The sequence below is a fragment of the Teleopsis dalmanni genome, chromosome 1 (genome assembly GCF_002237135.1).
Source record: "Teleopsis dalmanni isolate 2A chromosome 1, ASM223713v2, whole genome shotgun sequence".
Classification (NCBI taxonomy): domain Eukaryota; kingdom Metazoa; phylum Arthropoda; class Insecta; order Diptera; family Diopsidae; genus Teleopsis; species Teleopsis dalmanni.
Window position 1 is genome coordinate 182,378,158 of NC_051846.1, and position 25,030 is coordinate 182,403,187.

General features: G+C 29.3%; 5 protein-coding genes across 10 annotated transcripts; 2 read left to right on the forward strand and 3 right to left on the reverse strand.

Annotated features, from left to right (window-relative positions):
• The first annotated feature begins 1,074 nt into the window (after window positions 1-1,074).
• Window positions 1,075-5,997, forward strand: LOC119670582 (synaptic vesicle glycoprotein 2B-like). The gene is made up of 7 exons (XM_038080891.1): window positions 1,075-1,292; window positions 1,370-1,694; window positions 1,751-2,129; window positions 2,194-2,502; window positions 4,350-4,476; window positions 5,515-5,671; window positions 5,777-5,997. Exons 1-7 carry the CDS (start codon window positions 1,232-1,234, stop codon window positions 5,970-5,972), a joined length of 1,554 nt encoding a protein of 517 aa, XP_037936819.1. The 5' UTR covers window positions 1,075-1,231; the 3' UTR covers window positions 5,973-5,997.
• A 110-nt stretch (window positions 5,998-6,107) lies between these two features.
• On the reverse strand, window positions 6,108-6,601 carry LOC119670585 (peptidyl-prolyl cis-trans isomerase-like). The gene has a single exon (XM_038080899.1). It carries the CDS (start codon window positions 6,439-6,441, stop codon window positions 6,127-6,129), a length of 315 nt encoding a protein of 104 aa, XP_037936827.1. The 5' UTR covers window positions 6,442-6,601; the 3' UTR covers window positions 6,108-6,126.
• A 45-nt stretch (window positions 6,602-6,646) lies between these two features.
• Window positions 6,647-13,203, reverse strand: LOC119670583 (peptidyl-prolyl cis-trans isomerase). 5 transcript variants are annotated; one of them, XM_038080896.1, is made up of 3 exons: window positions 13,072-13,195; window positions 12,818-13,017; window positions 7,262-7,823 (listed from the first exon to the last, which is right to left on the reverse strand). In XM_038080896.1, the coding sequence occupies exons 1-3, from the start codon at window positions 13,097-13,099 to the stop codon at window positions 7,395-7,397; spliced, it is 657 nt and encodes a 218-aa protein (XP_037936824.1). In that variant the 5' UTR covers window positions 13,100-13,195; the 3' UTR covers window positions 7,262-7,394. The 5 variants fall into 5 exon arrangements, with proteins under 5 accessions (XP_037936822.1, XP_037936824.1, XP_037936820.1 ...); XM_038080894.1 differs by lacking the exon at window positions 7,262-7,823 and adding an exon at window positions 6,647-7,114 and having other exon boundaries at window positions 12,818-13,203; XM_038080892.1 differs by having other exon boundaries at window positions 12,818-13,195.
• A 1,643-nt stretch (window positions 13,204-14,846) lies between these two features.
• Window positions 14,847-17,292, forward strand: LOC119670584. Of its 2 annotated transcripts, none has more exons than XM_038080898.1 (5): window positions 14,847-14,917; window positions 15,007-15,080; window positions 15,280-15,612; window positions 15,713-15,962; window positions 16,205-17,292. In XM_038080898.1, the coding sequence occupies exons 3-5, from the start codon at window positions 15,288-15,290 to the stop codon at window positions 16,290-16,292; spliced, it is 663 nt and encodes a 220-aa protein (XP_037936826.1). In that variant the 5' UTR covers window positions 14,847-14,917; window positions 15,007-15,080; window positions 15,280-15,287; the 3' UTR covers window positions 16,293-17,292. The 2 variants fall into 2 exon arrangements, with proteins under 2 accessions (XP_037936826.1, XP_037936825.1); XM_038080897.1 differs by having other exon boundaries at window positions 14,848-14,917; window positions 15,007-15,137.
• Window positions 17,293-17,973: 681 nt separating this feature from the next.
• On the reverse strand, window positions 17,974-24,365 carry LOC119670581 (cell division cycle and apoptosis regulator protein 1-like). Its single transcript, XM_038080890.1, has 12 exons — window positions 23,651-24,365; window positions 22,596-22,825; window positions 22,031-22,534; window positions 20,907-21,315; window positions 20,388-20,487; window positions 20,057-20,319; window positions 19,792-19,980; window positions 19,194-19,723; window positions 18,952-19,124; window positions 18,648-18,883; window positions 18,481-18,572; window positions 17,974-18,421 (listed from the first exon to the last, which is right to left on the reverse strand). Exons 1-12 carry the CDS (start codon window positions 24,254-24,256, stop codon window positions 18,034-18,036), a joined length of 3,720 nt encoding a protein of 1,239 aa, XP_037936818.1. The 5' UTR covers window positions 24,257-24,365; the 3' UTR covers window positions 17,974-18,033.
• Between the last annotated feature and the right edge of the window lie 665 nt (window positions 24,366-25,030).

Below are 25,030 nucleotides of genomic sequence, written 5' to 3' on the forward strand. Positions count from 1 at the left end.
GCCTTTCTAATACGCAGTGATCCTTCAGCACCAATACCGTAGTATTGCGTTAGTTTCGAATTAGCTGAAGCAGCTGACATACGAATTTTGTTCTACTTGAACCAGACTTACCAAATACTTCACACTTGGATGAATTTCTGCCATTTAAACAATGGGGACTGAGGCCATCAATTAAGTAGAGTGTAGCATAAAACTTTCTTGTACCGAAGCAGATCCTAACTGAATGGAAAGTATTTTGCCTGCTAAATGAAGGCCATAATCTCTTTAGTTGAGGAGTTTCCATGCAAAAATGTGATTATAAAAATAAATTCGTCTTTATTGAACTAATAATAGATACACAATCCGTACGTATTCTTTAGGTTACTTTCCATCAAATATTACACAGCTGTGTTATCAATTCTGAAAATACTTTTGATTATATTTATACTATAATTTTTTAATTCTTTTTTTTATTATTTTTCTACTAAACTTCTGTTTGTATTAGACTTTGTAAAGAAAAATATTATTAAAATATTTGCTTAGTATATTTGTATCATTAGACGGTGTATTAAATGTTAAGATAAAATTATATATTATATCTGATATATTATTAAAACAAAGTATAGTCGGCCATACATACATATGTTCTATACATTTATCTGAATTTAATAATATAAATCCAGAAGATTCGAAATACAAATCTAAAATGGATCATTATGTACGATCATATAATAAACACTATGATGAAATGTGTTTATTTGACTACATATCATATTAGAATTACTCAAGTAGTTTAGATAAAAACTAGTTCATTTTGATATTAGAGTCTAATCTTTTTTTCTAAACAACATCTTCAACTTTACAGAGAAAATTTACAAGTTTACTTATGTTTAGATACAAAAGTGATTTTAACTCTCGTAGATGTTCGTATACGATTGCTGAAAACCGCGATTTACTATAACTCGCTATGAGTACAGCAAAATTTTATTTTGCTGTCTGTTCCAACTAATAAAAAAGCAATATTTTATTATTAAACTTATCATAATTACTGAAATAAAAATTAAGAAATGGATTAGCAACCAAAATATTTCGTCACAAAGATACTTTCTCCATATCATCAGACATAAAAGCATTTTTCACCAGTCCTCAAACGTTTTTCGAGATGCACAAAAGTGCACTAGTTGCGGTTTTCTATAATCTTACGATTAGATACTCTGCTTACTGGCCATAGTTATTTTTTTGGTTTGAAAACATGGCTAGAAGTGTAAATGGAGTTGTTGTACCAACAATTGAAGAAGCACTTGCCCAAACACGTAAGTAATAATATCAATAATATTTGCCATATTCAATATTTTAATATTTTAATAATCACATATACACATATTGACAGATTTTGGCAAATTCAACTATTTGCTGATATTATTTTCGGGATTCGTGCTCAAATCTGTGGTTTTTGAAAGTGTAGCCATCAGTTTTGCTTTGCCTATTTTGGAATGTGATTTGAGTTTAAACTATCAACAGCAAGGTATAATTGGAGCAGTGGCCTTTATAGGAATTATAGTAAGCTCTCATTTTTGGGGCTTTTTAGCTGACACGACAGGTCGGAAACGTATTATGTTGCCAGCATTATTTCTGGGATTTTTAGTTACAGTTCTATCAAGTTTTTCACCAAATTTTGAATCTCTGGTCGTACTTAGATTTATCAATGGATTTTTGTAAGTAGTATTTAATCCTGTTTTATATATTTTTGTTTTATGTTTAAGATATTTAGAATTTCATCTGGTTCAGCAACCATATATGCATACTTAGGTGAATTTCACTGCCAAAAATATAGAAATCGCGCTATTCTATCAGCGGCTATGATAAGTGCAACTTGTGCTATATTCTTTCCAATATATGCTTGGATATTTATTAACCAGAACTGGGAGTTCTATGTACCACTGCTCGAATTTAAATACAAGCCATGGAGATTATTTATGCTTATATGCGGCTTACCAGGTTTAGCATGTGGTGTGGCTTTATGCTTTCTACCTGAAAGTCCAAAATATCTTTTGACAATAGGACGAACAAATGAAGCTGTGGAGGTACTAAAAAGAATACACCGAGTTAATACTAAAGGAAATAAGAAGTTACATGGTGATGAATTTAGTGTATGTTAACTGATGACAAGTATTTAATTTATTAAAATTGTATTTTAATTTTTCTAATTTTCAGGTTAAAGCAATACAACCAGACCTGGAAGCGATGAGCAAAAAGAAAACTAGTACATCAAATAAGAATCTGGTATATAACATATTTCATTCAATGTGGCATCAAACGGCTCCACTTTTTATGCGAGAGCATTTACGGAAAACCGTTATTTGTAGTGTTTTGCAATATGTTCTATATTTCTCAGCTCACGGTGTTTATATGTGGTTCCCTTATATACTAAATAGTATATCACAATATACTAAGGAATATACAAATCCTCGAACAATTTGTGAAATCGTAAATTTTTCAAATCATACCACTAAAGAAAATGATGTAAGTACTATATGATTTATGCGTAAACTATTTTGACAAACCTTAAATATATTATATATATTTATATATTATTAAAAAAAATTGAAGAATGGTTACCATGCATAGGTTTCGAAATTTAAAAAATGTATTCAACTGTCGTAAAACTTGTCTTATTATCATTGGAGTTCTATACTGTTTTAAAATTTTTTTTTAAAACTTAACAAAGAAAATATTCGAGATCCGTTGTCTCTGTTCTTTCGACTTTGCTTTTCTTTCCGCAGCTTTTGAACCGTCAGGTTCTTTGGTTCTCCTTAACCAAAGATCTTATGACCGTTCTAGTCCTGATGGAAAATTAGTAGTAGCAATTTCATAACACCATTCGTTAAAGTAGTCAGAGGCAAACAGATATGTTTATTCACAAACGGCAGATATAAAAACAGAGCATGTACATTAGCCTAGACAGGTGGCAAGAAAACATGATTAATATCAATGATCAATAAAAGAATTCAGAAGGCAGAAATGATGAAAAAATAGTCTTAAATTTGAATTGCAGAAAATGGGAGTAATATTTTGGAATAATTTTCAAAAACTGTGTGTCCAATAAAAGGGAATCGTTAATAATGCAAACGCTGTTTGCATTAGCTATTCGTAATGTCAAGAAAAAATATTTATTGTAAAACCTTCGTATTGTTATACCCCATAACGGAAGATTTAGGTCATAGTAAATTGCTTCAGATTGACATATTATTATTACACTTATACCCTCAGAGGTTCTTTAATCGCTGAAGATGTGTTAGTTTTTATAGATAACCCTTTGCAACTTCTGTTAGAATTTATTTAATTTTATTTATTTATTTATGAAATTTAAACACATTTCATTTTGGAAAAATTCGCATTACATTAAAACAATAGGTTTATTTACTAAACTTTTTAATGAGATATTATAACTTGTAGATAAATTGTTTTCTCATGTTTTTCTTCAGTGTAATATTTTCACGTTTAACCAGGACTATTAAGGCAAATTGTCTTAAGAGTTTTTCCTGAAATAGTTGTCTTAAACTGCTGAGGCAATGCCAATTCAACATAGTCTCCACTGGGTTCAGGAAGTACAACATTCATCGCAGACGATTGAGAGCTTACAATTTCCACACTTAGTGAGTCTTTACTCAAATACATTTGGCAACCATTGGTTTTATCAATCAAAATCGTAGATACGAAGCCCAAGGTCTGCATTTGGATGCTCTGGCAATTTACAAATTCAATTGAAGATACTACAGAATCGAAAAGCAGAGCGCATTTCTTGCATGAATCCATAACAATGCTATTTACTTTACCTTTAACGATAAGAGTAGAATCTTCACATTTAAACATATAAACAACATTATTTATTTCAGTATTTTCAATCAACAAGTCAGCGTTTTTCTTCTGATGTTCAATAATCCATTTTTTACCATCGCGCTTAAATATAGGCTCCTTTACAGTAGCTAATGCACTTGCACCTTCAGTTACCAAACAAAGATTTGGTCCAGTACGCAATGTTGAATTTTTATGCGTTTCCATACTGGCTGACACTTTTTCCACATTTTTAGTGTTATCCTCTCCTTGATTAATTTCCGCATTCTTACTACGATTTAACGACATGGTCACTAAAGCTGGTATAATACCTTTGCCTAACCAAAAAAGTATGATATTGTTTGATGCGAGCTTAGAGTAGACCCAATGTTTTAATCCACACCTATTTTAATTCGGATATTATTTATATAAAGAAATTATTTCATTTAATATAAAATTTATAGAAAACAGTATGTCTGCTTAGTTTTTCTATTATTTAAAAATATGCATATTAAAGTTTATATTTTGTTTTTTAGAATGGATGTACAACACAGTTAGAGATTTCCACTTATCAACATACCATTATGTTAGAGGTTATTTATGTCGTACTGCTTTTAATAGTCAGCTATACTATTGGAAGATTTGGACGGAAAATAATTTTGTGTAAGTTAAAGTATTTCACCAATCGATATATAACAAAATATGTATTATCTGTAAACTATTTGTTTAAAAGTTTTATCATCTCCGTTTCTGTCATTGCTGAAGTTTTCACATCTTTGGTGTGAAGCCTTAAGCCAGCTTCAGATTTCCATTTTAACCCAAATTAGCTGAGACACCAACAATCCAATACATTCTTAAACGACCCTTGTGTCGTGTTTAGGAGTTTGTAGTTCAGTTGCGCCTACTGGACTCGGTTTTCTTCAAATAATTTAGCAAACTCACGGTACTACCACCATTACATAGCCTGAGTAAATTGTCGCTATCAAGTTGATAGAAGTTTCAATGCCTCTAATTTTTAATATATAGGATTATAAATTATTAAATAATTGATGGGTTTTGTTTCGTAAACTCTAAGGTATTGTTCGTTTACACAATGCCTGGTTGTACTCCTGTTTCATGGCCGTAATTTACTGTCAGTCTAATATTTTGTTTATACTTGATATAAATATCAAGTATATGTGTTTACACTACAACAATTATATCAAAAAATAGATAAAGAGAAAGGAAATGACGTATTTCACTAGAAAATATAATAATTAATCTATAACAGCTATAATAATCCAAAATCAAAATAAATGAAATTAAATCATTAAAAATTAATTGATAAGTATTATTATATTAATAGCATCACTTTTTCAACAAAAGATCCGTTACGAAAGTTTGGCTCTTTAACATCCTATATCTCGGCAATTATATAAAATGGAGCCCACATATTATAATTCTTGTTTCTCAGACCAAGGAATCTCTTCTTAAGGTTAAAGCTTGTTGGTATGAAACACCATTTACACCCCGAGTTGAGAGCAACTATATATTTAATGCAATAACTTTTCGGTCATGTACATTGTGTTAAAGTAAATATAGTAAATAGTGAAGAATATTGCTTTTTGACATGAAACTGAAATGCGATTCAGTAATCTTATGTCCTTTTGCAACAGGTATTTTAATTTATTATAATAATTGAGTTAAATCAAATATTTCCAGTCCTAATATTACTTATATGTGGTGTTTGTGGAGTTCTGGGATTTGTTGCCAAAATTCCACTACTGGCTATTTATTTATTCGTTATTCAACTTTGCTGTGGTCTAGGCGTAACTGTTGTCAATGCTATTGTAGTGGACATTTACCCAACAAACTTAAGGTAAGTAAATTAAATAAATAATATAGAACTACACAATACTATTAAAATTCGAAATTGGAACGAAGGACAAACGTAATTATTTGTTTATTTTATTTTACTTTACAGAGCCATGGCAGTGTGCATATCAATGATGATAGGTCGTATCGGCAGTGTTAGTGGCACTAATGCAATTGGTATACTTGTCGAAACACATTGCAATACAACATTAATAAGTTCAGCCGCTGCACTCATTTTGGCCGGATTCCTGAGTCTTTTGCTGCCCCATCCAAAAATGCAAATAAAAAGTTCCATAGAAGCTTAAAAATATTATAAACAATTTTATTCGCAGCGTTTAAAAATTTTTGTTATTCTCACATTTTGTAATTGTTATTCAAGTAATTTCAATAATTTCAATAATTTACGATTGCCAAGCATTAGTATAGGAGTTTTTATTCATTTAAGTAACGTAATTTTAACTACAACTGGCCGCAATTCTCAATTACCACCTTCTTTGTAGTTTGACCAGATTTAGAACCCAGATTCTCAATTTTTCTCACTGCTTCCATACCATCAATCACTTTACCGAACACAACATGACGTCCATCCAACCAGGATGTCTTTACAGTGGTTATAAAGAATTGTGAACCATTAGTGTTTGGTCCTGCATTAGCCATAGAAAGCATACCAGCGTCAGAATGTTTAATAGTAAAGTTCTCATCGTCAAACTTATTGCCGTATATTGATTTTCCTCCCGTTCCATTATTTGCAGTGAAATCACCACCTTGACACATAAAATTTGGTATAACACGATGGAATGTTGAACCTTTATAACCGAAACCCTTTTCTCCAGTACATAATGCACGAAAATTTTCAGATGTTTTGGGTACAATATCAGTACGGAGCTGTAATAAAATATAACACCGATATATAATAATTTATATTATATGTATAATAACAACAATTGAGATTTCAATAAAATTTAATTTATTTTTAAGCATAAATTTTCTTCTTTACTCTAACATAATGAATTTGTATTTATTTTATTTCTCCGCAATCTTCAATAACAATCTTTTTCATAGGACTTCCTGCTGCACAACCATAAGATTCCATAGACTTTACTACTTCCATACCTTGGATCACTTGTCCAAAAACAACATGCTGCCCATCCAACCAAGGCGTTTTAACGGTACAAATGAAAAACTGCGAACCATTTGTATTGGGACCAGCATTAGCCATAGAAAGTATGCCTGGTGTGGTATGTTTTAATTTGAAATTCTCATCTTTGAAGGTGGTACCGTAAATAGATTTACCACCTGTACCATTATTTTTGGTAAAATCACCGCCCTGACACATAAAATTGGGTATAACACGATGAAAAGTGCAACCCTTATACCCATATCCTTTTTTACCTGTACAGAGAACACGAAAATTTTCGACTGTCTTTGGTACAACATCCTTGCGCAACTGTAAAAGAAAAATTATAAAGTTTGCTAACCGATCATATATCCTTTCAAGATGTCATGATGTCATGAGTGGTGGAATGGCTGTGCACATAAGTCATGAACTACACGTATTAGCGATGTAACTAAGAACTAAATAAATTAAAAGAGTACTTTTATTTTTTTTTTTTATTGCGTTTAACTTTAATTAATTTGGTTATATGAATAAAGCAGCGAGCATACAAATTTAAATTTAAATTTTTAATAAGTGTTAATTTGTATGCACATAAATTGAAAGCGTTTGTTTATTTAACTTCGCCACAATCAGAGATGACAACCTTCCTTTTGGTGTTGCCAGAATCTGATCCCATTCCTTCAATTTTCTTAACAATCTCCATGCCTTGAACAACCTTTCCGAAGACAACATGCTTATCGTTCAACCATTCACATTTATCAGTGCAAATAAAGAATTGAGAACCATTGGTATTTGGACCAGCATTAGCCATTGAAAGAATACCAGGACCAGTGTGCTTCAAATCAAAGTTTTCATCTTTGAAGGTATTACCATAAATGGACTTGCCACCAGTGCCATTGTGGTTAGTAAAATCACCACCTTGACACATGAAATTTGGTATAACGCGATGGAAACAGGAACCCTTGTAACCGAAACCCTTCTCACCAGTGCATAGGGTACGGAAATTTTCACAAGTCTTAGGTACCACATCGGCACGTAACTGTAACGTTAATAAGATATTGTTAGAAATATATAAAGGAGAATAAAATATAGAAGTACATATACACAATAATGCATATTATACAACTGCTAATAAGAACATTGATAGATATATGGTTTTTAAATACAATATAAGCCAAAGAGAGAATCTTCATTCATATCTAAATATATTTCAAGAACGTTTTGCTACAGTTATATTGTGTTCCTGTAGAGAAAATTTTCAGATACTTGTGTTTGTTTAAGTGAATGTTTGGAAGTCTATCTTTGTTATGGAATATGAAGTGAACTACTTAAGATTCGTGTTCTGAGGCTAACAGATTTTTGTTGAAATGTCTTCGAAGTGTTCACAAGTGATAATTATAAAAAAAAATTTAAAAAATTGTTTTAAAGATAAAAACGATTTTTCAAAGATATATCAACTTAGAAAACACATGCAGAAATGCCTTTAAGTAAGCGAACATAAATATATAACAATTTAAATTTACTAGTTAAAAATAAATATAAATGTTTTTTATTGCGATTCCTTCAATGCAATTTCCGAACTCAGCCGTTTACTAAGAGAACCCTGAAAAAATTTAAGTGATATAATTATGTAACCAAGTGATACATTAAAAACTTCACAGTGGAAACAAATAGCCTCACTTAATTGATCTCATATAAATTTCAGAAAAAACCTCAGCAATCCACACACTCAAACGGTCAATGTCTTTGCTCACTCCTGTAGTGGTTGATGTAGAAGACGAAGTGCCACGCAATATGGATGAATTGCAACCACAACTTATCTCAGACATTATATATGTTTAATAAAATTAGAAAAAAAACAAAACAATATAAAAAAAAAAGAGAAAATGAGAAAAAAGAGAAAATGCAAAACAAATTTGTCATACCCGTCAAAAGACTTATCACTACAACTTACGAGTCTCCAGAGACTTTCTCTAGAACAGTGAATTGTAAAAATGATTTGCAACAGGTGTACCACATATCTCTAACGCCCACGTCAAGAAGTTTTACGATCCTAACATGACATTGACGTTGTTCAACAAATTAACATCAAGCCGTTAACTGACTTTGGTATATCACGAAAATGAATGATGTTTCAGCAAAAAGGGGTTTGAAGCAATAGTCGAAAGAGGAAAATATAGATCGAAGACACACTAATTGACTTAGTGTGTAGGAAACTGAAGAAAGCGTTTCGAGAAATGCTACATACCACCGAAAAATGCTGCATCTCACCGTAACTTATTTACGTTTCGAAGCAGCTTATTAAGAGTAAAATAAAACAAAATTATTTTCAAGAACGAAAAAAATTATTTTTTATTGTTGATAGAAAAAAAATTAAGAGAAAATTTTTAAGTTCTATAATTTACTTCAAAGCACAAGATCTATAATATGCTTAAATGCATTTAACTGCTCATATGTTCTATATAATGGTTTTAATATATTAATATGTGTTTTTATTATTATTTATTTTAATTCTTAGTTTACTTCAGAGTCGATTGTTGTCTATAGTGCACCACAATCAGCAACAACGATCTTCTTGTTTGTTTTGCCGGATTGAGAGCCGTACGATTCAATATTCTTAACGATGTCCATGCCCTCAACAACTTGTCCAAAAACAACATGCTTGTTGTCCAACCATGGAGTCTTCACGGTGCAAATGAAGAATTGCGATCCATTGGTATTTGGACCAGCATTTGCCATTGAAAGAATACCAGGTCCAGTATGCTTCAAAGCGAAGTTCTCATCAGCGAACTTATTGCCGTAAATGGATTTGCCACCAGTGCCATTGTGATTTGTGAAATCACCACCTTGGCACATGAAATTAGGAATGACACGATGGAAGCAGGAACCTTTGTATCCAAAGCCCTTCTCACCAGTGCAAAGGGCACGGAAGTTTTCAGCGGTTTTTGGTACAACATCAGAGCGAAGCTGTAAATATTGTAGGGAATCGAATATTTTACCAATTTGTGTAATATGAATGATTGATTTATGTTATAGTAATAAAACTTTGTTATTTTGTTATTATTTTAAACTACCTTTTTAGTGATTTTATTCTTTCTTTCTTTCTTTGTGTTAGTAAGTAGCTGCTATTTTATATTAGCTGTAATTTTATGAAAATTGCCATAAAAATAAACAAAGACACAAATGAGGTAATGAATGCAAAAAGTAGAAATATATGTATGAGTTGATATGAAAATAAATAGATAAAAGTAAACATGATAGCATGATAGAATAGCTAACAAAAAAATAAAATAAACAAATTAATATTAAAAGAACACAGTATTTTATTAAATATATATATATATATTTATAAATTGTGTTTTGTAATAGGAATAGAAGTGATTATTTTTATTTTATTGTTGTTAAAATTTATTCCAATTGTCCTGAATCAGTTATAACAACTTTTTTAGATGGTTTTCCCGATTGACTACCTAATTGTTCAATTTTCATAACTACATCCAAACCTTCTACTACTTGTCCGAAGACAACATGACGACTATCCAACCAATCTGCTTTAACAGTACATATAAAAAATTGTGAACCATTAGTGTTTGCGCCTGCATTAGCCATTGAAAGGATGCCAGGTCCTGTGTGCTTTAGAGTAAAGTTCTCATCATCGAATTTATTGCCGAAAATAGATTTTCCACCCGTACCATTATGTGCTGTGAAATCACCACCTTGACACATAAAATTAGGTATAACACGATGAAATGTAGAGCCCTTGTAACCGTAACCCTTCTCGCCAGTACAAAGAGCACGAAAATTTTCTGTTGTTTTAGGCACAACATCAGTACGCAACTAAAAGTAACACATCAAATTGTTTTTTTTTTTAAAAAACTTCGCGACTTTAATTAATTTTAATTAAGAAAGCTAATAGAAGAAAGAACATTTAGTTTTTTTCTACAATTTCGTACTGAAAGACAAGCCGATGTAGCTAATAATTTGAACACAATTTGAAAGGTGGGATTACCTAATTATGTGTAAACAATTTATATCTATCTTGCCGTGAATAGTGATGGTGCACTGACTTATTTCACATGGCATTTATTTATACATAATATCAAAAAATAATAAATCAGATATAAATTTTAAACAAATGACATCAGAAAACAATGTTACGTCAACTATTTTTTATAGAATTAGCGAAACCAGCTTTTGAATTGCTCATGCAAATTAAAATCACCATCAAAATATTATCACCCATACCAATTACTGGACTATTTCTGTATAAACACATATATAATTTTTAATTATTTTTTTTAATTTTATAATGCATTGATCGTTTTTTATTTGAACAAATCTCATAATACTAATAAGAAAAAAAAAAAAAATAAAAAGAAATTTCCTGAAATCAGTTTTATTTTCTGTAAAAACAAAACTATTTAGTTATGAATACTTTGTACAATGCAATTAAGTGTCTGAAATGATTTTTTAATGATAAATTACTTTTAGTATCCAATTATTGACTCACACCGGCGCAAATACTTAAGAACCTTGTGTATACATTACACATTGCCTATGTTGGATTTTCAAAACACGCATATTTCAACCCTCAAAGACACGCAAGTTTATTTACAATAAAAAAAAAAAGGATTTATTATAAATTTATAGAATTGGAGGCTTTATATGAAAATTTTTTGAGAAGAGAAATTTTTTTTTAATTAAAGTCTTGTATTAAATGGAAACCAATGAAAGCAGAAACTACTGTAATAATTTGCATTATTTATAATGACATATAAGGGGAGAAAAAAAAAAATAAGAGGAAAATATAATATATAATTGAATCATTTAACACAATAAATGTTGAGTGGAATTCCATTAAAAAAAAAAAAAAAAAGACTAATGCATAAAAAATACGATAATTAACTGCTCAAAAATTGTATGTAACATATATACAAACTAATCGATAGTGAACATTCGAAGTAGTTGGCTACACTGGTCAGCTTTTGTGAATAATGCATTACATCCAAGGTCACACGTGGATTACAAAATCAAGTAATTAAATCAAAATGGAAGTTTTAATGTCAACAGATAGATTGTTCAAATAGCTTTAATATATACTTTTAAAACCAAAACCAAAAACAAAAAAAAAAAAAAATACAAAATGAAATTATACATTGTGATATAAAAAAAGGTGCAAAGGGTGTGAAAGTGTAATGGAAAATTCCATCGCAATTACCGGCTGCAAATCAAAGCGTCATGCAACTAAGCATACTAGGGCAAGCACATGCATTTACACAATAAAAATGTCTCCGTAAAATATATATATTAATTTACAATTACTTAAATTTTACTTATCTCGACTACAAATATTTGCTTTATTTAAAAAAAAATTTTTTTTTTTTACTATTTTCGTTTTATATATATCCAGTAATGTAAAATAAACCGCACGACTATATGCCGAAGTTAATTAACCTTTTCTCTATGTATGTGTGCGTGCCCACGCCGGGCCGAATTAACCTTCTAGAACATTTCAGTGAATACAGTTTTTCAACGTTTTTTTTTTACAGGCAACTTATATTTTACTATATTATAATTCACAAGTAAATGAATAGAACAATATCAATATTCTTTTAAAGTGAAATTATTTAAATTTCTAACATAACGTTTTATATACGAAAACAGCCGATCGCCTAGCGTCGTTCATTCGGTCAATAATTTACTAATACCACCGGTAATGTTTTACACTCACGAATATTGTATATACACATACATATCTGTAAAATTAGCAAAATTGCAATTTTATCACACTTCTTTAATTATTTAAAATACCGTCATTCTAACCTTAAACATTCAAAACGCGTTTTATGTAGAAAATAAATATAAAAAAAAAAAAACCGAAGATAATGTATACACATTAAAAATGATATGAAAATATAATATAAAAATAAAATGCACCAACACCAAAAATAGTTAATTTATCTACAAATTATTGCAATTATAGCTAAACATTTGTTAATAGATATTTTAAAAAACTATATATTCTAAACTTACCTCCATTACGATACGTCCCAAAGGCTGACCATCAGCAGACATGTCAAAGAATACACGAGGCAAACCCATTTTATTAACTCCCTTACTGCTTGCGAACCGTACGCTACGAAATCCAAATTGTGACTGTGCTATTGCTCCGGTAAAGCCGAACGACGTCGTTTGAACGAAATTTGATTTTGTCAAAATGGAGGAATGGCGTACTAAACGTGCCAGTGTTGAAGATAATACCATTTTGTTATATAAAAAGTACTTACTTTGCAAGTGCTGTACAGAGACTGACATAAAATGCGTAAACGCAATTTGTGTGTGCTCTGATTGAATTATTAACCAGAGTTTCTGTTAATAAAATAAATTAATCTGAAAAAAGTATGTCAACACATAAATATTTTTTTTTTTAATAAAAATCATAAATTTCTAGATATATATGTTTAATTTTTTTTTAAATGTTATACAAATAAAAAAGGTAGTTTAAAATAGTAGTTATGAGTTAGTATTATGTAACACTTACAAAAGGAGTGAGACAGGTATAGTATTATATTGTTTCATTAATAAATTAAAATTAAAGATTATTTAAACTTTAATTATATTATTGATAACTTATAATTACGGATTTTTAAAAAAAATTATAAAATACATATATAATAATCAGAAATTAATTCATATAAGAAAGAAAATAATATTAAATTATATAAAATGATTTTATATTAAGTATTGCAGCAGTAGCATCATGGTTAAAAACAAAATGGAGAATTCAGGATTGATACAATATAAAATATGTAGCAATTAGTAATTAAACAGTACGTTATATCCGTGTCGTTTATACCGTAGGATGTGGGTTTGGACGGTACAGTACAGTGAAATAGAACGCCGATAACTATTAAGTATGTTGTGCAACCATTTAACAAACAATACACCTGAAAGTTTTAAATTTTTTTTAATTGCACAAAATTTTTAGTACAGATAGATCAAAGCATAATACCAATATATAAATTACAGGTCCTTAAGGTTTCGTTCTAGGGCAATGTCCTTATTTGTCCGGAGAATTTTACATAACGTTATAGATCTCCAATTTATGTCGCACATGAAAATATATATGAATAAGCATATATAAATAATTATGTTCTATGTGAAATAAACTGGTATGTTTATATATGCATGTATATATAAAAATATAAGTTGTAGAATTTACATATGAAATTATTTACTTCTTTAGTTAATAGAAATTTAATATAAAACGATTTGATATATGATAAAAAGTTATTATAATATTAACTATAAACACAATTCCTATTTCTATGGAGTTGATATATGAGGAAAAATTATAATATTAACTATGAACACAATTCCCATTTCTATGGAGTCTAGATTTGATTAGGGATTTAAGTAGACTCCCATATTCTCAGCAACTTTTTCTACTATATGTCACTATATACTAATGTAGAAAAAAAAAACATTTCTAGATTGAAAGTTCTGAACTTTTATCCAACATATAAAAGCAGTCCAATAAGAATCTAAAAAAAACTGCTTTGATTGGTGCTTGACTGTCTGGGTAAATATAGACAGTGGCGCCAATTAAGCCTTCGATGAGTTTAAAAATTTTTGCATGAAAGTTAACTGTTGGTAATCAGTTGTTTTTGTTACCAATGTAAAAATTGGCATATAACAGTTTGTATTAAATAATATGTGAAGGTTTTATAAGTGTAAATCTAAAATTAGTTTTTTTATAAATTTTTTGATTAGTTTTTATCAATGTAGAAAAGGTAACAACTTTAAATCTGGCTATCTGGAGAACTATGATAAATATATTGGCATTTAGCGCAATGGAGTTTCGCAGTTGTTTGTTTTATTAAATTATGGAAGATTTATTAAAGTCTTGTTTATTTAATATTCTTTTTCGATTTTGGAAATAAAATAGATTAGATATATAGATATATAGATTTTATAGGTGCAAAAAGCAGTAGGCTTTTGTCAAATAAGTGTTAATTATTAAAAAATGTAGTTTTGTAGTCATGTCTTATTCCTGATAAAAATCTTAATAAGCTTTGTGGAACATATATAACAGACAGACTTGTAGTAGATTAACGGCTTGGTAACCCTACTGTAAGTTTCTTTTGAAAGTATTGAGTATATCTCTTTTTTCCATTTGTAAAGGATTAGAATTTATATTGCTTGTTCATTTCTTCGTACAGGATAATTAATGAAAATATAATTAAGTGGTAGCCAATAAAATTTCGGAAAATTCAATAGTTTTAATAAAGTTTGTGTGAGTTGCCGAATTTTCAGCAAATTTAATACTTCTAATAAATTCTACGATAGAAGGGTAAATATAAAAAATAATATTAAGTCATGTACAACAACAGGGTTAATTTTGTAATAAAAGTTATTATATATGCAAAAATAAAATAACACAAAAACCTTTCACAAAGTTTATTAAAATTTTATTTTAATGACTTTTCTTATAGTTTATATTATGCCTTCCGGGGTTTATCAACCAACAACTGTTTCTTATGAAACTAGAAATGGTTCTGGTCCTTTAGGACTATTAGGACCAACATCTTCAGTGGATTCACCTTTGCGTGTATTTCGCAAACCTCGTCCGCAAGTGGCGTTGTTAGTATTTGGTGTGATATCATTAGCAGCTGGTATTGCTATGCTAACAAGCAGTATTGCTGATTGGATGGAGGGTGATGAATATGACACAACTCAATCAGAAAATGATATCAGTACGTGTGAACCATCACTTGGTTTATTATTAGGTGGTGTTTTTATGAGTTGCGTTGGTTTTACAGCTATTGGTAAGTATTTCAAGTAAAAGTATAATTATTTTATTATTTGATGTGTAATCATATATTTTTATGCAAACAATATTTTGTTCTAATTATTCTACTATTTTAGGTATGTACATTAAAGTAGCTGATTGGCGTCGTAATTGTGTCTGTCCTTGTCCGCTCTTGAATAAAAAACAAACACTGGCACGTCAACTGCAAAGTCAGAGTAATGGAGAATGTGGCCAAGGAGCTATTGCATTAAATCCATCAACAGATCCACTCGTTTCACATACACAATATGCTCCAGTTTCTGAATTGCCTTCGTTACGTGCAGATGATGAAGAACGAAGAAATTTAATGCCTGATAGCAAGGATTGGTAATATATTGTTAAAATAAATATATAAGTAGTATTTTTAATTAAATAAATATATTAAATATTATATATTTAAAATGCCATATGTAAAATACAATGGTATTATCTACAATATCACATACTTAAAGTAATTATTTTTATATTATATATGATCAAGTCTAGTTACAATTATTAATATAAATTAAGCATCTTTTTTTAAATTTGTCATTACTGAGATGTGATTTTACTTTATTTGTTGATTCTAGCTTAAGCAGTGCTGAAGAATCGGACCGTATGCTTGAACCGGATCCGCGTATTGTACTCAGGCCAATGGGACGAGTAGAAGATGCTTAATGTAATTTACACAGAAAATCTCAAAACGAAAAATATTCATAAATAATTTATATATATTTTTTTACTTCATTAAATACTCGAATTTATGTATAAGGTTATAACTTGGAATCAAATTCAAATTTAATAATTTTTACTGTGTCATAACTTTAGTAGTTATAGATAATATCAATAATTAAGTTCATATCATGAAAGACGATTTTTTAAACAATGTATTAATGCAATAATTGTGAATAAGCTAAAAAATGTTTTTGCTATTTTAAGTGTGCACTTTTAATGTACAGGATACATTATTACATTATATTTTACTTTAAAACAACAATATCTAAATGTTAAATAAATAATGTACTTAAATGAAATTTCACTCAATAACTGCAATTCGTTAGATATGCACGCAAGCTCAATTTAAATTATTTACATATATAAATACTAATTAGATTATAAAATGAATTAAGAAACCCAAATTTATTTCGAAATTTGTATAAATACGCGCAATAAAATTGGAAAGCTTTTATTAAACTAAGATTTTATTATATGATATTATTATAAATTAATTTTGCTTTTGACTTTTATTACATTTAAGATGTTCAACATTTATATTACTCATTACGTTAGACTGTTTGCTTAGTACAAAATTTTAACATATATATCTATATATTTCTTATTACTTAAGATTTAAGTTCCCTTAATGTTTTTTTAATTCAATTATATATTATTGAAAATGTTTTGTATGGTAAATTTTGTAAGTATCACTTTATATATACTAAACATAGATTTTATTTGTATTTATTTATTGATTTGTGTTGTATTTGTATTGGTGGTGTATTTTGTTCCACTGGTAAATGTTTTTTTTTTGTTAGATTTAAAATGTCTAAATATTTTTTACTATATGTAATATTCTTTGTTAGTTAATATTGTTTTTTTATCTTAAACAATTTTATATCAAGGAAACTATATTGTTTTCGAAATTTGGTTCATGATAAATAAATCAAAACACAATTCTTAAAATTAAAAATTATTTTTTTTGAAATAATGTCTTAGCTTTATGAAGACTCTATATAACACAATTGGTTGTCTTGCATGATAACTAAATGAATTCTACTTAGAAGAAACGCCTTGTGTCATTGTTATAATTGCTTTTAAACAAACTACAGGCAATAAAAGGCTATGGGAAGGATGTTTTTTTTCTGGTTTAATCTAAAACTCTGACAATAATCATTTGATGATATCCTCTCAATAATTAATGAGTTTATTTAATTTAGTTAAAGCTTGGCAGCGCTAATGAATATGGATAAGATTGTATTTTATTTGGATCAGTTTTTATTACAAAATGATACTTCAGATATCATTATGTCTTGTGAGCAGTACTAAATAAATAGTTAAAATGTTTTCGAAAAATTTGTATGTTTGGTATTTGTATTATTTATTTTTATCAAAATATAACTACAGTTTTCGTATAATCCTAAGTAAGTAACCTTTGAATATATTAATATTGTAATTTAACAAATATTAATTCTTTTTTAATAATTTGTTTAAGTAAAACCCAAAAAACAGATCTGATTGATTCCAACGAAGTCCAAAAATTTATTTTATTTTATTTAACAATAAACAATAAAGGTTGAACTTGCTTTTAGGTTTTTATAAATAATTTTATTAGATTTTATTTCTTAAAAATTCTTAATCGTTAAGTTTATTGAAAAAATTCAATGTAATAAGTTAAATATTATGTATACAAGATAGTAAATTATTTTTTACCGGAAACGACTTTCACGTTTTTGTCAGGAATGTTTTCATCTGGTTTCTTACCATCAGGTTTACCAGCGTCGTGATTTGTTTTAATTTTATTTTTGTCGACAGCTTTCTTTTGCTTGTCATCACTCTTATTAGATTCTTTTTGTTTGTTTTTTTCTTTGTCCTTTATGTCTTTACATTCTTTGTCCTTGGGGTCTTTGGACTCTTTGTCCTTGGTATCTTTAGACTCTTTGTCCTTTGTGTCTTTCGAATCTTTCTCCTTGATGTCTTTCGACTCTTTGTCCTTTGTATCTTTAGACTCTTTTTCCTTGTTATCTTTAGATTCTTTTTCCTTAGGTTTTTCTTTTTCCTTATCTTTATCAGTTTCTTTTTCGCGTCCACTACAATATTTAATTAATTAAAATACAATATACATTTTTTCATATTTATTAGTACCTACCTTTCATGCTTCTCCTTTTCTTTTTCACGGAAATATGGTTGAACGCGGTTATAAATGAATTGTATTGTAGCCTGTTGATCACGATATTTACGCTAATGAATAGAGTCAAAAATTTATGAAAATAAATACCAAAATAATTTTCCTTTATACATTAATTATGTACTTACATTAACACCATTAAGTTCTTGATGAACGTCTGATAATTTTCTATTTAAAGACTTAACATCTGATTGAAGATCTTTAACTTTGCTGTTTGATTTTGTATGCTCTTTATTTAACTCAGTATGGGATTTGAGTAAATCATTATGCAGCTTTTCTAAATCGGAATAATTCTTTTCAGTACGTTTAATTTGTTCCATAAGTTTTCCAACGTGCACCAAAGCACCATTGTAACTGATTAGACCTTTGAATAAACAATAATAGTGTAAATTTATACTCATTTTATATTATGGATAGAAATTTTAAACATACCATCACTTGCACTAGTTGCTTTCGAAGATTGTTTACTAACAACTTTTTCATTAAGAATCGAATCATATTTATTATTTCCTAATGCAATGTCCTTAAGTTCATCCTCTGGTATGTCATCTGCATCTTGTAAAGTTGGTGGCGCATCGAGGGATTCTTCTTTGTCAGTTATTTTGCTAAAATATGAAATATTTTTTTTTCACATAAAATCTTTTCTGTATTAGAATAGTTATTAATTAATATACCGATAATATATTTGATGAGCTGACACTTTTTCTAGAACAGCACGTATTTGCCCACGTGAAAGGTTCAGACCCAATACAGAAAATAAAGCCTCTATATCTTTTTGAAACAAATAACCACAATGAGTTACATCAAAATATATGAAAGATAATAACAGATGTGGTTTAACGATAACCATTTTCTTTTCAACAGAACTTTCCTTAGCTTTGTCTTTATCTTTTGCAGAACTATTTTCTTTGTCCCTAATAGTACTTTCTTTTTCTTTTTCTTTTTCTTTCTCTTTTACATTAGTGTTATCTGCTTTACGTTTTCGTTCATTATTTGGTTTTGTTGATTTCTCGTCAGTAGTGGTAGTACTAGACTTTTCTGTAGGAACATCCTTACTACTTTCATCTTTAACAGACTCATTATTCTCATCCTTAGCTTCAGTTTCTTCCACTTTCTTACCTTCATACAAGTATAGTTCTTTATAAATAGTAAAACCAAAGTCACGCATCAACATTTCATTAAAAAGTTCCGCAAATAAGGAAAGCTAAATGAATGCAGTTAAAACGAATATATGCAAAATTTTTAAAAACTTGGTAAGTTATATATTATTACCTCAAAGAAACGTTCTTTTGCATCATCTGGACTGTAATCTAGTAAAACTGATAACGACATTACAGAGCAATCAAATTTGCCATTCTTGGCAGCCTTGTTTGGATGAACAATAACATGTGGTTCACTGGGCAAACTGTAACGACGTATTAATTGATTCTTTTCTCTTTCATTGAATTCATTATTAGTATCCTACAAAAAAAAAAAAAAAAATAACAGTAGTTATATAGCATAGTAGTTATATTGGAAAAAATTTCTTATATACTACCTCTGGATTTTTGCTTGAATCATATTCATCCAATATTAATATATCATTCATATCTACGTCCATCATGCCATCTTCTTGTTCATCATTTTCTTCTGTTTTTTCTTCAATAATTTCGACGTCATCTTCATCCTCTTCTTTATCAATATTCTCATCATTGTCTTTTGATGTTTCTACATTCTTACTTGAATTCTTGTTTGCGATTTCCTCAGCTTTTTCAGCATTGATTGCTTTAGCTAAGCGTCCCATAAGCATACTTCGTATACCTATTAATATAAAGATGTACATAGAAAAAACTATTTTATAAATAAAAAAAAAAATAAATGTTTTATACCTTTCGATGGCAAGTTGCGTGCCATTAATTCATCTTTAATATTTTTCACCTTCATATTCTTCAAATCTAATTTTGAATAATGAGTGGGTTGTAACCCTTCCTGAAATATTAAAATTCTATTAAAATTAGTTTTAATATTCTGAAACGCAGACATTATATGTAAAAACATATTATTATTGTCTTATACTGCCAATTCAGTCGTTTAAAAAAAATTGTGAATATGAACACATTAGGTTCCTCTTGAAATTTCACAGTGAAATGTACCAAAAAAGGCAGTAATTTGTATTTGGAAGTAATAACATAGAAAACTTGTGCTGTGACTAATTAACGCAACATTTAGTTAGGAATGCACATATATGTTCGTTAAAATAATAAATTTGATATGCGTAGACCGCAAATGAATTGCTATTATAGCAAAATTTCATAGGTCTCCTTGGTGTAAAAATTGGTAAAACATTAACTAATATGTAAGCTTAATACTAATTGTTTATATTAAAACTAAAATTAGTGAATCTGTGCCTTTTCGATATTGTTATCATCACCATCAGACGATATATCCAGGTTGGTCTGTGTAACTTCGGCATCCATTCCATCATTCGCTGCATCAGCATTAATGTCATCGGTACTCTCGTTCTCAACTTTACTGTCTGTTTCGGTAACTGAATTATTTGCCAACGTTGAATTTCCAGCTGGAGAAGCATCCTCAACTTCTAAAGCAACTGTTGATTTAGCAGCTGCTATTTTGCGTGCAATTACATTTTCCACCGATGTTTTGTATGTTTCCGCCAAATTTTGCCATTGAGTTGTAGTTGGCATACACGAATGAACATCAGGTACAAAAATAACCACAGTTTCCACACGTGGAGGTCCATCTTTCTTTTTGTGCTTATAATCTGTACGATGATAGTGAAGTTCCATGAACCGATACCTATGTTAAATAAGTAAAGCAGGATCAGGGTAGTAGAAGTGAAGCAGTCCCGTGAATTAAGAGCATCAGCGTCAGATGCAGCAAAAAACATCGATGGGAAAGTCGTATAATATAATTGTCGCAATAATTATGTCAAATATTAAGCAGGCAGCAACGACGTTCAACAATAAAATTGAAATTCATTAAGATGTTGATTTTTGTTGTTGTTGTTGTTGTTCCCATCCAAACATCATTATCCACATTCAAATTATGATTTTTTTGAGTTTAAATTTAATAAATAATGTATTCACCAAATGAAATGGTGATTAAATATGTTATTGGTCGCGTTAACAAACATGGAAAAAGAAAGAAAAAAATCATAAAGTGTTTGACAATTTGATATGCTAATTATTAAAAAGAAACAAATCAAATAGATTTACGCAGTTGTTTAGCTGAAATTATCAAAATTTATGCAATTAGCTCAGACAACGTTGTAAAAAATTCCTATTACCTTATCTAATTCCAATTTAAATAAACTTTGTTCGGCTATATTAGTTTAAAAATACTCACACTGTGTATTTATGTATAAGTAAATAATTTTGAAAAATAATTAAATAAAATTAAAACAATACATTTACACAGCTTTGACACTAAAAACCTAACATCTAAGTATGTTCCGAACGCTTAAATAGACTTAAACTCAATCGTAACTTTAATATTTTTGCAAAATACATACCATTGGGTACAGTTTGATAAATCAATGCCAGTAAGAGCCTTACATGTCCTGATAGCAGTACGTATAAGTACTGAAGGATCTTTATCAGGATTTTTACCATCCATAGATGGACTCCATGGCCCCCCAATGGCCATTGGCTCATGACGACCGCGTGTGCCCACTAAAAAGCTTATAAGACGCGATGGATGTACTAAATGCTGTGCATTTTCACTTTCATCATTCTCAAAGCATTTTTGATACATCTCAGCGATTGGTGGCAAAGCCATTAACATAACTTTAGCAGTGTAAAGATAGTCAACATCATTTGGTTCAAGCTCCTCTGGTTTAGATTCAAAAGGTGTCTCTACAATTTTATGCATTATATGAAATTGACAAGGACGACGTAAAGAAAATGGATTATCTGGAGTAAAAGCTTCGGACCATTTAAGACTTGCGTTAAAAAAGTCAGATGGTATGTAGAGATTATTGAAACGTTCACGTATCTCTTGGATGTCGGCATTTTTGCTAAATAATAAAATATAAATTCATTAATAATTGTTTTATATAAATTTATAAATGTACGTACTATACTAAATTTGATCTTGGTATTTGCACCATATAACGAGGAATAACTCGTGGTCTACGACCTTTTACAATAGCACGATGAGGACTACGTTCCTTCTCACGTTCCTTTTCTCTTTCGCGTTTCAAATCATCGCGATCTCGCTCACTACGAGAAACTGCACTACGTGTCGATGAAATAACTTCTCGATTGCGATCAGTATCCTCTCGACGACGTTTACGATCACTTTCGACCTAAAAATAAAAGCTTTACTTAATACAAAGATATTAGAATATAACAATCTATAAATCATATCATAAACTTGTAAATTTTTCGTAAACATTTTGTCAATGTCGATGAATGACAATATAAAAAGTAAAAGGCATCAAGATTTTTATTATTAAAGCATAGTAATACAAGCATATATTGCCTCTAAAATAACTTCAATTTATTATTTAAATGCTCGTGATTAAATATTTTATACACATCTTATCTATATTAAAACGAACGTTTGAATATTTTTGGACATCCCCTTGTTATAATATCTCGTCGTGATGAAAAAATCAAAAATGGAAATAACTATAAAAGTAAATATACATATAAAAACTAAAAAAACTTAGTTACTAAGCTTGCATTTAGCACAAAACAACTTAGAAAGTTTGTAAGTTACATATATGTTTAGTGTTTAAACTTAATTACCATATTATTATTATCTAATGTTACACTTAATAAAAGTTCTCAGCAATACACTATAAAACAAACACGAATGTTGTGTAGGAACTACACATTTACATATATGTATGTTGTGGTTGAAGCTTTTAAAACTAATTATTATTAATATAATCCTATAGATTTTCATTTTATAAAAGATACGTCTACGTTAAGTAAAATTATCATTTGCACAACTGTTGACTTATTAAAAATGTTACATTTGAAAGTTATAACACAATTCATGCATTAATATTTCAGTTAATAACAACAAAGCATGCAGAAAAATAACATCTTATTTTTAAACTTTCGCTTTAATAAAGAAAATTAAAAATATCATTTTATTATATATGTGCTGTCATTTAACTTACATCATCCCTATCACGAGAACGACGTATCGGTTCACGACGCTCTCTATCACCACGCCCATGACGATCGCGAACTGGACTCGATCTTCTGGGCGAGTTGAAATTTTGATGATCATATTCGTTCGGTGGTGGTACTGCATTATAACCAGAACCTTTGCGGCCGCTACCAGTGCTGGTGCCCATCAATGGTGGAGGTTGCGCTTGTGAACCCATTAATTGAATACGCGTAGCATTCCACTTATAATTACCAGTAGTTGCAAACGATGCTTCAAAGAGTACGCGATCACCTAACTTGGGTATTTGGCCCTTACAAACGTTGCGATAAAATATGACTTCGTCATTAACTAAACCACAGTCGTTATTAATTTTCGTAACAGTTCCAATCGAATTATAGTGTTGTGATTGGCCGCCACCTCCAGTATTTGAAAAAGCCACTGGATTTAAACCACGTTGGGGATATCCTACCGAACCGTTGTTAGATTGGTAATTACCACCCCCATAGCCGCTTTGTTGTTGCATAAACATTTGTTGTTGAGAATATGATTGCACTTGATTTTGCATCATATTATTTCTCTGCCATGGAGAACTATTTTGTCCACCAAACGACATAATTATACTTAACACAAATTTTAATCAAACCTCTAGAAATTTTACTAAAAAAATGTGTATGCGAAAATCGCCGCTTTTCTAGATAATGTCTTTTTCGATTAATCGATAAACTTACTTGTTCTTGATGAATTATTTCTTTTCTTCTAGATGTGGCACTTTAGTTCTGTCAAAACATAATTATTACAAAAATTCTTAAAAAATTTAATAAAACTGTATTAATATATTAAAGCTTATTTATTTTGAATAATGCTTAAAATGACAATTTTAATATTTCAATATTTAATTCGTCGTTATTGAATTTTTTTTATTATATCGATTAAAAAAGCAAATTCATACTTTTATTCGCAAAATTATATAAAAAAATAATACTACAGGGGTAATCGGAGTATGTCGGTAACTATCAGTGTAGCTGCTTTAATTTGCGTACAATATAATTAAAATAATTAATATTAATAATTAAGTGCAACGCTTCATAACAATGAAAATTAGAATCAGATGGTAATGTAACGGTGGTTATGTAAAATAAGTGAAATATTATATATATTTTCTTTACCCCATTTACCCTGTTTTAATATTTTTGCTTTCATATATAGTGATTTTCTTGAGATTGACGCAAATCGATATTAAACACAATAGAAAAATAAATATATATATTTGAAAGATAGATAATATCAATTTTTTTATTAATACACTATTTATATATTTTTTAATTTTTAAATAGATTATTTAGAAAATCAGTCGGGAATGGAAATATAATTGTATGATTCCTCTCTC

Coding starts and splice junctions, on each gene's coding strand:
- LOC119670582 (XM_038080891.1), top strand. CDS start 1,232: ATGGCTAGAAGTGTAAATGGAGTTGTTGTACCAACAATTGAAGAAGCA. Junction 1,293..1,369: donor AGAAGCACTTGCCCAAACAC/GTAAGTAATAAT, acceptor ACATATTGACAG/ATTTTGGCAAATTCAACTAT. Junction 1,695..1,750: donor AGATTTATCAATGGATTTTT/GTAAGTAGTATT, acceptor TAAGATATTTAG/AATTTCATCTGGTTCAGCAA.
- LOC119670585 (XM_038080899.1), bottom strand. CDS start 6,441: ATGTGTCAAGGTGGTGATTTCACTGCAAATAATGGAACGGGAGGAAAA.
- LOC119670583 (XM_038080894.1), bottom strand. CDS start 13,099: ATGTCAGTCTCTGTACAGCACTTGCAAAGTAAGTACTTTTTATATAAC. Junction 7,115..12,817: donor TGGGACGTATCGTAATGGAG/GTAAGTTTAGAA, acceptor TTTCTTTTACAG/TTGCGCAAGGATGTTGTACC.
- LOC119670584 (XM_038080898.1), top strand. CDS start 15,288: ATGCCTTCCGGGGTTTATCAACCAACAACTGTTTCTTATGAAACTAGA. Junction 15,613..15,712: donor CGTTGGTTTTACAGCTATTG/GTAAGTATTTCA, acceptor CTACTATTTTAG/GTATGTACATTAAAGTAGCT. Junction 15,963..16,204: donor ATGCCTGATAGCAAGGATTG/GTAATATATTGT, acceptor TGTTGATTCTAG/CTTAAGCAGTGCTGAAGAAT.
- LOC119670581 (XM_038080890.1), bottom strand. CDS start 24,256: ATGTCGTTTGGTGGACAAAATAGTTCTCCATGGCAGAGAAATAATATG. Junction 22,826..23,650: donor GTTCTCGTGATAGGGATGAT/GTAAGTTAAATG, acceptor TTTTATTTTTAG/GTCGAAAGTGATCGTAAACG. Junction 20,320..20,387: donor ACGCAACTTGCCATCGAAAG/GTATAAAACATT, acceptor TTATATTAATAG/GTATACGAAGTATGCTTATG.